Source organism: Leptonychotes weddellii, chromosome 4 (genome assembly GCF_054177405.1).
Source record: "Leptonychotes weddellii isolate Sample4059 chromosome 4, ASM5417740v2, whole genome shotgun sequence".
In the NCBI taxonomy this organism is placed as follows: Eukaryota; Metazoa; Chordata; class Mammalia; order Carnivora; family Phocidae; genus Leptonychotes; species Leptonychotes weddellii.
Genome location: NC_138372.1, coordinates 17,541,789 through 17,554,817, shown reverse-complemented (window position 1 = coordinate 17,554,817; position 13,029 = coordinate 17,541,789). Strand labels below are relative to the sequence as shown.

Below are 13,029 nucleotides of genomic sequence, written 5' to 3'. Positions count from 1 at the left end.
AAAAAAAATACGAGATTGAACCGGAATACCGATTGTTGGGTGTGCGGTCTCCAGTGGGCCACAGGCCTTACCACTCCCAAAGATGCACTGTGCCTTTCACACACATAGTTTCCTGCCTGGCTCCTGAAGGAATTTGAGTGATCCCTATACAAAATGTGCCCTGTCACCCCCACTCCTAAGAGGATGTAAGCAGGAGACAGAAACATTGCCTGCACCTCTCTCGCCCCATGGCAGAGAAGGGGCAAGAAGTTGAATCAATGCCATTTCTCACCCGCTCCCCAAGTTCCCAGACCCTTTGGAGTCTCCAAACTCCAAAGACTCGTTCCAGACTCGTTGGAGTCTCCCCCTCGGGGGTCTCCAACGTCCTGGTGTGATCAGATTGTTCTGGAGGCATCCATACCCACCCACATCTCACACGCAAGATCCTGTGCGTTTCTCAATGAAGGTGAATTTAAATGTGACTTGAAGGGGCTTTCTGAGACTTTGGAGCGTTCTGGAAAGGAGTGCTTCCTCATTGTTATCAGAGCCAGGGCTGGAGGGGGAGACCAGGTGGGTTCTTATTACCGTGATGGTGAGGATGGTGGTGGCAGGAGGGGGAGAACCACCATTTCCCGAGTGTCCTCCCTGCGCCAGGCGCCGTGCCAAGCCCTTGAACAAAATCTCACCTCCTTCAGCTCTCCCGGCCCCCTCTGGGGTGGGCACAATTGCCCTTATTTAGCGGATGAGGAAAGTAAGCAACCTACAAGTCCACACAGCTATGAGGTTGAAGCATGTAAAACGCCATTTTTATAGGTCAAAAATGGTCAAATGTTGGCAATTTTAATATGGTTTAACCTGATAGGGAAGGACAGAGCTGGGATCAAACAGAACTGTCTAAACTTGAAGTCTGTGCCATTTTTCGTCTGTGTGTGTGTCTTGTTTTGTTTGTTTTTGTTACTGTCTGCATGCTGGTTGTAGAAAATTTAAACACCGAGAAAAAACAAGTAAAACCCTCCCAAACCCAGAGATAATATCATGGGGGGACAAATTCTTTCAAGTTCTCTCCCCAGGCATTTATACATGGGAAATAGTTGGTGTTTGTTGATTAAACAGTCTTCCTATTCTGAGCAATTGGGTGCATTGTATCATTGTATTCCGGCCACCAGACGGAGAGTGTGATTATTTTTCCCATTTAACAGATGAGAAGACAAAGAACAGCTAGTGTGGTAGTTGAAGGCACAGGCTTCAGAGCAGATCATCTAGGTTTAAATCTGACTGGAAGAGCTGGGGCAAGTTACTTAACTCCTCTGTGGCTCAGTTTTCACATCTGTGAAATGGTGATAAGAGCACCCACCTTGAAGGGGGTTTGGGAGAAGGAAGCGGGCTGGTCTGTGTGATGTGATTAAAAGCGTGTCGCTGGGGCTCCTGGCTGGCTCATTCTAGAGAGCATGTGACTCTTGATCTCAGGGTGGTGAGTTCAAGCCCCACGTTGGGCGTAGAGATTATTTAAAAAACAGCAACAACAGTGTTGCTACTTGAGAAGCACTTAATAAATGTAGGCTGTTACTACAGCTCAGAGACATTAAATAACTAGATGAAGCCACACAGCTAGAAAGTTCCAGATTCCTGATTTTGAACCCAAGTTTGTCAAGCCGCTACCCATTTTTCAAACTTGGAATTAAATAAAAGTGTCCACCCTTTTCCTTTTGCTGGACCTCTCCCTGCCATCATCAGGCAAGTCTCTCGCACTCACCTGCTGCAGCAGCCCCTGAACAGGGTCCAAGGCTGGAAAAGGTGAGGGTCACTCAGATGGCCCTGGTGCTTCCTGCCTGCCCACTGGGTCCCTCCCAGCAAGTGACAAAGGGAGAGATCTGCGTTCTGAAAAGATAATTTGGTTCTTACCAACAGAATCTCTGAGCCTCCTTTGGCCCCTCTTTTCTGGGCCAAGTCATTGGCGTCTGTACTCTTACTTTCTCATGCACATGATCAGGTTGAATCTGTTCCTCAGTAGCCACAGTAACTACCTTTACTGGATGTCAACTGTGTGCCAAGCACTGGTCCAGATGCTTTACACATGTTCATATCATTAAGTTTAATAATAACAGTTACCGAGCACTCACTAGGGGCCAAGCCCTGCCTTTGTGCTTCACCAGCAGTAGCTCATCGAATCCTAACCCCAACCCTGCCTGGTATGTATTGTCCGCATTATTCAGATGACAAGACTGAGGCTCAAAGAGGCAAACTAACTTGCCCCAGCACTCTTTAATGATCTCTTCCAGCTGCCATCCCATAAATTCATACAGAATGTATGTAAATTCTAATTCTGTAAGCTCTGTAAATTCTAATTTCTAACTTTCCATCTTGTCTGCTTCTCTTGCTCCTTCTCCATATCTGCTCCTGGGCAGTCCTCCAGGATGTGACCATCATGGCGGCCCTTGGCTTTGGCTTCCTCAACTCATCTTTGCGGAGATATGGCTGGAGCAGTGTGGCCTTCAACCTCTTTTTGCTGGCCCTGGGGGTTCAGTGGGCAGTCTTGATGGATGGCTTCCTGGAATGGTCCTTCCGTAAGAAGGTGGTCATCAAACTGTCCAGGTAACCAGACGACAGCTGTTATCATTTTTTGGGTCCTTGAGGGTATGGGGCCCAAGAGGGCTGGTTCTAGACGAGCTGGGATGTCCCCTTGAAGCCATGAAATGTTGAGGATATCCGCTAACAAATTATTTACTGTTTATCTAAAATTCAAAATGCATCAGGATTCCTATATTTTATCTGACAACCCTGAGCCCAGATCTACAGCCCTCCCCAAGTTCTTTCTTTATTATTGAGTATGATTTTATAAAGTTACACAAGCACTATGGGTTCAAAGAAAAGTTAATAGAGATTACAGAAAAGAAAAAGAAATGTCACAGTCTCTTGAAAACAAAGGAGTACTCTTAGTCCTCAAATGTCGGTGAATAAGAAATAGCCATGCCTTTAAATTACCTTTGATCCATTTAGATGCATGTATATGAAATTCTAAAAACTAGCAAAATTACCCATGTTGCTAGAAGTCAGAATAATGTTTACAAGAGGAAGGTGATGGTTATTGATTAGGAAGGAGCACAAAGAACCTTATGAGACACAGTAAATGTTCTCTGTGTTATCCCAGGTAATGGTTACACAAGGGGATAGATATATATATCCGTCAAGCTGTACACTTTTTTAAAAAAAGGCATTAGCATGGGGCACCTGGCTGGCTCAGTTGGTAGAGCATGCAACCCTTGAGTTCAAGCCGCATGGTGGGCATGGAGCCTACTTAGGAAAAAAAAAAAAAAAGACAAAAAATTAAAAATAAAATAAAAAAGGCATTAGCACTTGACAGGAGAAACTCGGTAAAATTTACCTTGTACGTTGTTTTTTGCTCTTATCCCACTCTGAATCTCTGTTCTGTCCAGATGATGGTAAATCCCATCTTAGGCATCTTGGGGAACCGGTCACCTCTCTAGGCCACTCCATCCTCCCCTCTGATGAAACCCTGCTCAATCTCTGGGCACTGCTGTTGACCATCTCCCCACAAGCCAGACATGGTACCAGGCAGCACACAAACATTATTTTGTTTAACCCTTCCAGTAGGGGTCTAACTGGGGTACAGGCAAGGAAATAGAGGCTCAGAGAGCATAAGGCATTTGCCAAGAGTCACAGGGCTAAGTGGTGGTAATGGTTTTAGCGTTTTACTATCTGCAACCCTCCCCACACCCTCCAGGGTGGTTATGACATGAACCATAGCCCAGTCAGTTCCTTCCCTATTGGCCCTGAAAAAACCCTCCACATTTTTTCTTCCAACAAGTTTTAGAGCTAATCCCCATGGGGATTTGATACCCACCCACCCCCACCCCCACCCCCAAGAAACACTGGGAAGAGGCAAAGGGTACTCTTTGGAAGAATTCTGACAGTGATGGCCCTGGTCTGGCTTTTCTGCTGCCTTGCCTTCAGCCTCCTGCCCCTTAGTGTCCAGGCATCATCATCTAAGGTACCGCGCCCAAGGAGGCCAACTTGTTCTTGACTCAATCCAGGAAGACAAGAAGAGGCCATGTGCAGCCTGAGTGAACTCCCCTGCCCCACCTCTGACAGCCTGGATCCTCCCAGCTGTGACCCCTGCTGGGACCGGCTTCACAGATTTGAATAATGAGCTCCATCCTGACCTTTCCAAGGGCCTGGCTGCTTCAGGGGGTGGTGCCCAGGCCTGCCTCCAGGACAGGGTCCTCCCTTCTCCCTTGGCCTCACCCACACTCTGCAGCCTGACTTGGCACTGAATTGCCTTGAGTCACCGATGACCAGTCCCTTCGGGGCAGGGGCCTGTCCTGCTCAGCTTTGTCCTTTGTTTTCCTCCTGTAGTAAAGACTTACTAAATGGTTTTTGGAACCAAAATGAAAATAAAAGCAACCCTGAAAGTTGTGATATATTTAATGCTGTATTTTGAGAGGTTCAGGAGGGCTCCGCTGGAGGATAGTAGCAATAACCAACCCTCTTACTGTGCTTGACACATATTAACTCACTTTACCCTTACGACAGCTTCACAGGCCTGGCCTCCACCTTACAGATGAGGACCCTGAGGCACAGAGTGGTTCGGTACTTTTCCCAAGGTCACACAGCCAGGAAGGGGCTGAGCCAGGATTCCAACCTAGGCTGGCTGGACTGGAGACTGCACTCCTGAATACTGCACCTCACTGTCTCAACACCTCCCCCGCACCAACTGGCCCCCCAGGGTCTGACATCCCACCACTGGCACACATCCCCTTGAATTAGGCCCTTGCCAATTAAGTGAACACTCACCAAAAAGACATAACATGGCCTAACTTTGAGTAACTCCTATTCTAAATAATTCCCGATCCCTGTGAGACTCCCTCCCCAGGCCCTTGGCCCTCTTCTGATGGGCCCTCTGAAGTCCTTGAGCCTTAAGCAAGGTACTACGTTGGCAGCAAATGCCAGGGAGGCTGTGTCCAGACTTCAGAGCACAGGCTTTAGATCCAGGCCAACTGGGTTTGAACCTCACATTTGTCATTAACTTTATGGCCAAAAGTGTCACCTCTGCTAGTCTCAGTGTCCTTTTCTGTAACGTTAGAGGTACTGAACGAACAGTACCCTAGCCACATTTCTAGAGGGCCGCTGAGAAGATTAAAATTTAAATGAGGTGATGTAATCGTTGTAAGCCTATTATACATAATGCTTAATAAATTATTGTTATTTTGTAGTTGTGGCTGTAGCATCAGGGAAGGGAGGTGGTCTCAGAGCAAGGTGCCTGGAGAGGGTGAGTGAGTTGGTTTAACCATCATGGATTATTCTGCTCATTGCCACCTCCTCCAGGAAGCCCTCCCTGAGAGTCCAGTCCACACTGCTCTCTCCCTCCAGTGAACCCCTCTAGCCATGTAATATCATGGATAGTCTTAGTAGACAGACTCACGATGTCAGCCCCGTCTTCCCAGCTGGATCATAAGTGCCTTGAAAACAAATTGTTTTCTCCTCCTGAATGCCTATCCTGAGCTAGCTCATTTCTCAAGGGACGGAAGGAATCAGTAGTAGTGCTAATAATGCAGGCTTCTACTCCTGAGTTAGTTCTTTGTGCCAATCATTGTGCTAGACACACAGACACAGATATTCCTTCTAATCCCCACAGCACTACCACAAGATAAATATTATCATCACTCTTATTTTACAGATCAAGAAACAGGCCCGGTGAGATTAAATAGTTGCTCAAGTGGAAAAGCTGGGACTGGAAGCAGGCTTGTCCTACTTCTAAACCGTCTCCATTACAAAGGAGACCATGGGGGGGCTGCAGAATGGCAGGCAGGCCAGCAGGTGAAGAGCGCCCTCTATTGAGCATCTTTGTGAGATGCAGGCAGAAGAGAAGCCGTGGGCAGAACCTCAGTTGTCAGACCTAGAAGGGGGTCCTGAGGGAACAATCAGCCTCTGTAACTCACCATGACATTCTTACGAGAAATTCAGAATGGCCTCAGTAGGCATGAGTATGTGCACATCAATTTCTCACCCTGATGCCACCCTGATGGGGGAAGGAGCCCACGGAGACAGCAGATGGGGCAGCATCCGTTCCCATGAGGGTGGAATCTTGTTTCCTTGTTCTCCTACTGTGTCCCTAATTTCTTGGACAGCGCCAGGCTTGCTGAATGAGTGAATAACGAATGAGAGGATCCTTTTCAATCATCCCTCTCTCTCTCTCTCTCCCCCAGTATTAAGTTGGCCACCATGAGTGCTATGTCTGTGCTCATCTCAGCGGGTGCCGTGCTGGGGAAGGCCAACCTGTTGCAGCTGACGGCGATGGCACTGGTGGAGGTGACAGTCTTTGTCACCATGAGGATGATTGACAGGCAGTACCTCAGTGTGAGTCACGATGCTGTGAGCAGGGGACTTTGGGGAGGAGGGGTGTGGAGGTGGAGGGGGGTGGACAGTGCCGCCATTTGGTGGAGTTCCTGGGATTTAAAAATTATAAAGACAGACCCAAATGGGGTTCCAAAACTGTGATCTATGCTAAATGTTTAAATAGAGCAACCTAATGGTTTTAACTGGAGCTGGCGTAGTCACTGGTGATGACAAGGTCTAAGGTTTGACAGGGGATATGGGTGGCAGAAGTGTAATGTAGGAAAGTTATTAGTAGAGAAAGCATCAAGGAACAGAAAGAGTTGGACGGATCAAGATGATGACCTGGAGGAGTGATAGAAAGATGGTAAGGCAGGTGCTGAAATCCTTAGAGACCAAGAAGCAGGTGGATAATCAGCAAGGAGTGTAGTTCACCAGCATGTTCTTCAAGGGAGCTGGAGATATTTGGGAGGGAAAATGAACAATGGTCTAGAAGCTTAGATTTGAAGTTCTTATTATTCACTAATTTTTGGTTCTCTTCATCTTTCTATATGACTTTATTTTAACCCCTAACTACTTCGGCGTATATTCCCTATAAACAAGGGCATTCTTTTACATAACCATTGTTCAGTTAACAAATTTTAGAAATTAATGTTGACATAATATTATTATCTAATTCAAATTTCCCCAATAATATCCTGTTACAGCAATATATATATATATATTTCTTTCTTTTTGATCCAGGGTCACACTTTCATTCAGTTCTCATGTCTCCTTAAACTTTTTCAATCTGGAACAGTTTCTTAGTTTTTCTTGATATTTCATGAACTTGACATGTTTTGAGGTTACAAGCCAGTTATTTTGTAGAATGTGGGTTTGTCTACAGTTTCCTCATGATTAGTTGGAGGGTATGCATTTTTGGCAGGAATTACACAGAAGTGATGTTGTGCCCTTCTCAGTGCATCATATCAAGAGACACATGCTGTCAATTTGTCCCATTACTGAGGATGTTAACTCTGGTCACCTGTTACGATTTTGTCTTCCAGGCTCTTCCACTGTAAAGTTACTATTTTCTCCTTTGTAATCAAAAAGCATCTTGTGGGGGAGATAATATTCTGTAAAATCCTGTTTCTTATCAAACTTTCACCCACTGTCTTTTTTTTAAAATATTTTATTTATTTATTTGACAGAGAGAGACACAGTGAGAGAGGGAACACAAGCAGGGGGAGTGGGAGAGGGAGACGCAGGCTTCCCGTGGAGCAGGGAGCCCGATGCGGGGCTTGATCCCAGGACCCTGGGACCATGACCTGAGCCAAAGGCAGACACTTAGCAACTGATCCACCCAGGCGCCCCTCACCCACTGTCTTTAGCAACTGCTGATTTTTTTTTTTTTTGCCTGAATCAATTAGCACTCTGATGACTACCAATATTGGTTTTTTTCTTTTTTTTTTTTCTTAAAGATTTTATTTTTGGGGCGCCTGGGTGGCTCAGTTGGTTAAGCATCTGACTTTGGCTCAATCATGATCTCAGGGTCCTGGGATCAAGCCCTGCATTGGGCTCCCACTAAGCAGGGAGTCAGTTTCTCCCTCTGCCCCTCCCCCTGCTTGTGCTCTGTCTCTCTCTCTCTCAAACAAATAAAATCTTTTTTAAAAAAGATGTTTTTAATTAGTCTCTATACCCAAAATAGGGCTCAAACCTACAACCACCAGATCAACAGTCACATGCTCTAAGGACTGAGCCAACCAGGCGCCCCCAGTATTGGTTTTCTAATTCCATCTTCCCTTCCACAACCATTAGTTATAACGCATTCCGCTGTAAGAAAGAACTTTCTTTTCTCCTCCATTCAGGCATTCATTCATTCATTCATTCATTCATTCAACTATGGGCTCACGGAGTCACCCAGACATACTTTCATTTTTTTTCCTCTCTGCTTACCATAAGAACTAACTGCAACTCCTTGGTTTCAAGGAAGAAAACTGCACCGGAACTTTTTTTAGGCAGAAAGAGGGGACCACCAAGGGCAGGAGTAGCAGTCAGACTCAGGACTGGAATTGTATATGAGAAGCCTTTAAGATCCTAGGTAGTTCATGCTCTCCATCTTTTGGTTCTGTTCCTCTCTGTGCACATCAGCATTCTCCTCAGTGGAGAACATGTTCTCTCCACCCCTTTCGTTTCCGGGCTTCTAAGTCCCAGATCCTGCAGGATCCTGCCCTCCTCTCTGAGCTGGTCCCAGTTCTAGGGTCCAGTAAGAAAGAACCTGATTGGCTCACACAGCCACGTGTCTGCTTTGGCCCAATCAGCTGCAGCCAGCGTGGAGGGCGGGTCACGCAGTGAACACGTGGCCAGTCCAGAAAAAGAGGTGAATTCCTAGAGCTGGAAAGCTCCCTGCGGGCCGGGCGTGGTAAATGTTTTCCTACTTTTAAAGGGCCGCAGTGATGCAAAGCCATATGGTCTCCTCTCTTTGTGGCTTTGACTCCAGTTTAGTTGGTGCCGGGGAGGATTCAGCACTGATTTTGAGAGTTGGCTGCTTTACCTAAAAACGTCAGTTCAGCCTGGGTTTATTGAATGGAAAGGCTCGGGGAAAACCAGAGACAGCAACCAGAGCTGCTTCGGTGGCGGCGACTCCAGAAATGAGTGTAGGGTTCCACTCCAGTCATCCCCACGTGTGGTTCCTGGATGCTTGGGAGACCTCAGACATTAAAAACGCAAGACCTCTTTTCAGTTCTTCCAGGCGACTTCATTTTCATGTATGCCTGAAATGTGTGAATGTATCCTTCCCATTCACTCATTCCTTTCACAAATATTTATTCCGTGCCTATTATGTACCAGGCATCTTTTCGGCAGTGGGAAAATGCTACTGTGGTGGACCTTCCATTCCAGAAGGAAAGACTGCCAATAGCAATCAACGTAGGCAAACGATACGGCATGTTAGATAGAAAATAAAATGAGAAAGGAGATATGAAGAATCGAAAGGGGGATAAAATGTTAGATAAGGTGGCCAGGGAAGGCTTCCCCAAGTAATTCTGAGTAGAGACATGAAGGCGGGGAGTGCACAAGCCACGTGGGTGCCTGAGCACAGTGGCAGGTCAAGGGCGGGGGTGGGGGGTAGTGGTCTGCCTCTTCCAGGAGTATTTTATCACCCACACTGTTTAGAATTGTTGGCACGGGGTAATAATAAAAAGCAGACAAACTTCTAATAGCTTTTATTATCGTTTTAAATTCTCCAATGCACCCCCTTACTGCCTGCACCCAGGGTGGGCCACTCCCTCCACCTTGCATTCCATGCACTGGAAAAGCCAGAGTGAAGTGGGACTGATGTGGGAGCATGCCTGTGGGTTGGAGGAAGAGCAAGGAGAGTGTGTCAGGAGTGGAGCAGGAAATGAAGTCAGGGAGGTTAGGGGAGAGCAGGTCACACAGGGTTCTACAGGTCATAGCCAGAACGTGGACTTTGAATTGAGCGAGAGAGGAACCATTGGGAGATTCTGAGCAGAGATGGCCATGAACTGACTTAGATGTTCGTAGGGTCACTCTGGGGGCTGTGTGGAGGGTAGTCAGTAGAGGGACAAGGGTGGAAATGGGGGGGGGGGACCAGTTAGAAGGTTACTGCAATAATTTGGAGGTGGTGGTGATGGTGGGGCTTAAATCAAGGTGGGGTCAGTGAAGCCTGGTGGTAAAAATTCTGCCAATTCTGGATATTTTTTGAAGGCAGAGTTGACAGGACTTACCAGTAGTCCACCAAGTGAGTTATTAAAGATTACTAACTTTGATATTCATAAAGCAAAATTAGCATATGTCTAGAATTTACTAAAGACTTTAGTTTCGTATTATAAAAAGTCTGGCTGCTTCCTGCTGCAGAGTTTATATCACTCATCACTCCACAAATTCTGCTGAAAAGTAGGAAGCAGTGGGGGTGCATGTCCATGTGACTTTTTGCCTCACCTCAGTAGATCTCAGCCAAAAGCATTTAAGATCTACTGATAAGGCCAAACCAGCAACTTCCCTGGAATAAATCCATGGCTGCTCCTGGGTCTCTCCTGGGTCTTCTCTGAAAGGGGAACTGCTGGGTTGGGGAGGCTCCAAACACCAGTGTCATGACTCCAAGTCACACCTTCTGAACTTGAGTGAAGTTCGGAACTGTCTCCCAGGAACGGGGGTTGGCCTGTGGGCAGGGGCTGTGGGCATTCACCGCCCTGCTGGCTTTGTTGCAGATGGACAACCACGTAAGCATGATGCACATCCACGTGTTTGCAACCTATTTTGGGCTGATGGTGGCCTGGTTCCTCTCGAGGTCTCTGAATGAGAGAGTGACGGAGGAGAAGAATCAGACAACAAAGAGCTCCAGTTTGTTTACCATGCTGGGTGAGGACAAGGTGGGGTGTGTGTGGATGGGGGGGGTCTCTCCCTTGGAGTTAGCGAGAGGCTCTCTGATGGCTCTGTGGAAAAATCTCCCTCCTTTACCAACCTGCCCAGGGTGCTCAGAGCCCCTCCATGATGACTCAGCTCCCCAGCTAGTGTTGGATGGATTCACAATCCCTTTTAGGGCAACGCTCTTCATTAATATCCACAGGAGAGGGGAGACGCGTTACCCCTGAGTTTAGATCAGTTTGCCTAATCCTTTTATCATCGAGCGAAGGGAGGGAACTGGACAAGTGGAGAAGGGGGAGGCCAGCAGTGGAGAGAGGGAGAGGGTGGGGAAGAGACCAGTAATACTGGCGTATCTGGCAAAGCCCAGCGGAAATGCAGAAGCCTGACTGTGGGAGAAGCCGAGAGAAAACTGGGCAGTGAGCCGGGCAGTAGGTGACCCAACAGCCAGCCACGAGGCCAAAATCAAAGTGGCACATTACATTTTCAGAATAAGCATTTGGCCATCACAAGCCGGGCTCAGGAGGCCTGGGGGTTGGTCATTTAAACTCTCTGGGCCTTTGAGGTGGCTCCGTAGCGCAATGGATAGCGCATTGGACTTTTAAACTCTCTGGGCCTTTGTTTTTTTTTCTTTTTCTTTTTTCTCTCTGGGCCTTTGTTTTTTTGCCCGTGAAGTATGTTAGCTGAGCCCTATCAACTTGAGAATTCAGAGGAGACATGACTTGCCCAAAAAGTCACATAACTAAAAAGGGACAAAGCTGAGACTTGCCTGCTCCAGGAAGCCCCCGCAGGCTCAGGCTTTGGAGTAGCAGTGCTGGCTCTGGCCACTGACCCTCTCTGGCCCCCAGGAACCCTCTTCTTGTGGATATTCTGGCCGAGTTTCAACTCCGCTCTGCTGGATATTCCAAGGGAAAGGAGGAATGCTGTGTTCAACACCTACTATGCTGTCGCGTCCAGCGCGGTGACAGCCATCTCAATGTCGGCCTTGGCTCGCCCCCAAGGGAAGATCAACATGGTGAGGAGGGGGTTGCCCCTCGGGCAGCACTCAGGTCTTCTAGGCTGGACACATATTCATGCCCCCTGTTCCAGAACCAGCCCCACAGGGTGGGAAAAAGTATTCCGGGTGACAGAGACTTGTCTGCAGTGTCCTGGAGCAAGGGGAAGGGCACTGGCTTATCAAAATGGAGGTGGAATTTGGAGACTCTGAAATGATCAAAGGCTCTCTGAGGGGAATGATTAAGTCTATCAGTGTTGACACCAAACAGACACGTGGGTGTGAACCCTGTTTCTGCTAGTTACTAAAGCCAGCCACCATGAGCAAGAGTCAGCAGAGAAGAGCTAGAATAGAATCAGCCAGGCTCTCCCCTTCCCCTAAGAAATTTCAAGAATGGGATGAATGGAATTGGAGGTAAAGAAGGATGTTATTACCCTAGCCGTGTGACCCTGATCAAGCCACTTACACCTCTGGAGCCACAACTGGCTCATATGTAAGGTGGAAATTAAGAGGCGATGCACATAAAGTGCTCTGTGGGGGAAATAGTGCTGGGCAAACATTAGCCATGTTACCAATGTAGCCAGGAGACTGTGTGTGAGTTTTGGGGGTGGAGAGAGAGACAGGTGAAAGGGTAGAGCTAAAGATGAAACAAGTTTCCATGACGATCAGGTATGAGGCCAGCCAGCCAGAGGTGGTGGGAAAAAGTCTAGAGAGACAGCAGGGCCTAGAGTGGACAGAATGTGGCCATGCATGACAGGTTAAGCACTAAGGGGAGTGGGTGTCTTTCTGGGGGAGCTCCATGGTGACAGGGAGTCTAGGATCAGACAAGGTAGGGACATCTAGGGAGGCAGGTGTGGCCAGAAGGTCAGGGAAGCCCAGAAGCTGGTCCCAGGCCCCAGAGCTCCAAGACCTGGTTAGAGTTGGGAGGGCAGAGGGAAGTAGCATGAAAGCGAAGCAAGGCCCCAGGTCTAGGGGATCAAAGGACATAGCGGAGATGTGACCCAGGAACGAGAGATAGCTGGTTAAAGCTGGATCCAGTAGTACAGGGTGGCGTAAACACCAAATAGCCAATAATAATGATAAAAATAGTAAAAACAATAATAATGGCTTATATTTCTTGAGCCCTTGGCTCAGAGTCTTCCATGTGGTAACTCGTTCAGTCTTACAATAACCGTATTAAGTAGGTACAATCAAAACCCCGTTCTTCTGGTGCAAAAGTTGAAGCATGAATGGCTCAGTGCCCAAGGACACATCGCTAATAGGTGTGAGGGTGGCTAGGATACACTTTCAAGTTCATTGCCTCCCAGTCAGGGTGACTGCTCACTGAGCCTGAGAAGTGGAGT

At 47.5% G+C, this 13,029-nt stretch overlaps 1 protein-coding gene across 2 annotated transcripts in view; it reads left to right on the top strand.

Moving 5' to 3' along the window:
- The window catches only part of RHCE (Rh blood group CcEe antigens), a 37,399-nt gene that overhangs the window by 7,211 nt on the left and 17,159 nt on the right, over nt 1-13,029 (top strand). Inside the window, exons 2-5 of one of the 2 annotated variants that reach the window (XM_006737015.2) lie at nt 2,385-2,571; nt 6,204-6,354; nt 10,539-10,689; nt 11,541-11,707. In XM_006737015.2, the coding sequence (XP_006737078.1) occupies nt 2,385-2,571; nt 6,204-6,354; nt 10,539-10,689; nt 11,541-11,707 (656 nt within the window). Of the gene's footprint in view, nt 1-2,384; nt 2,572-6,203; nt 6,355-8,670; nt 8,732-10,538; nt 10,690-11,540; nt 11,708-13,029 lie in introns of those variants that run through there. The other variant, XM_031031992.2, reaches the window with a different exon arrangement.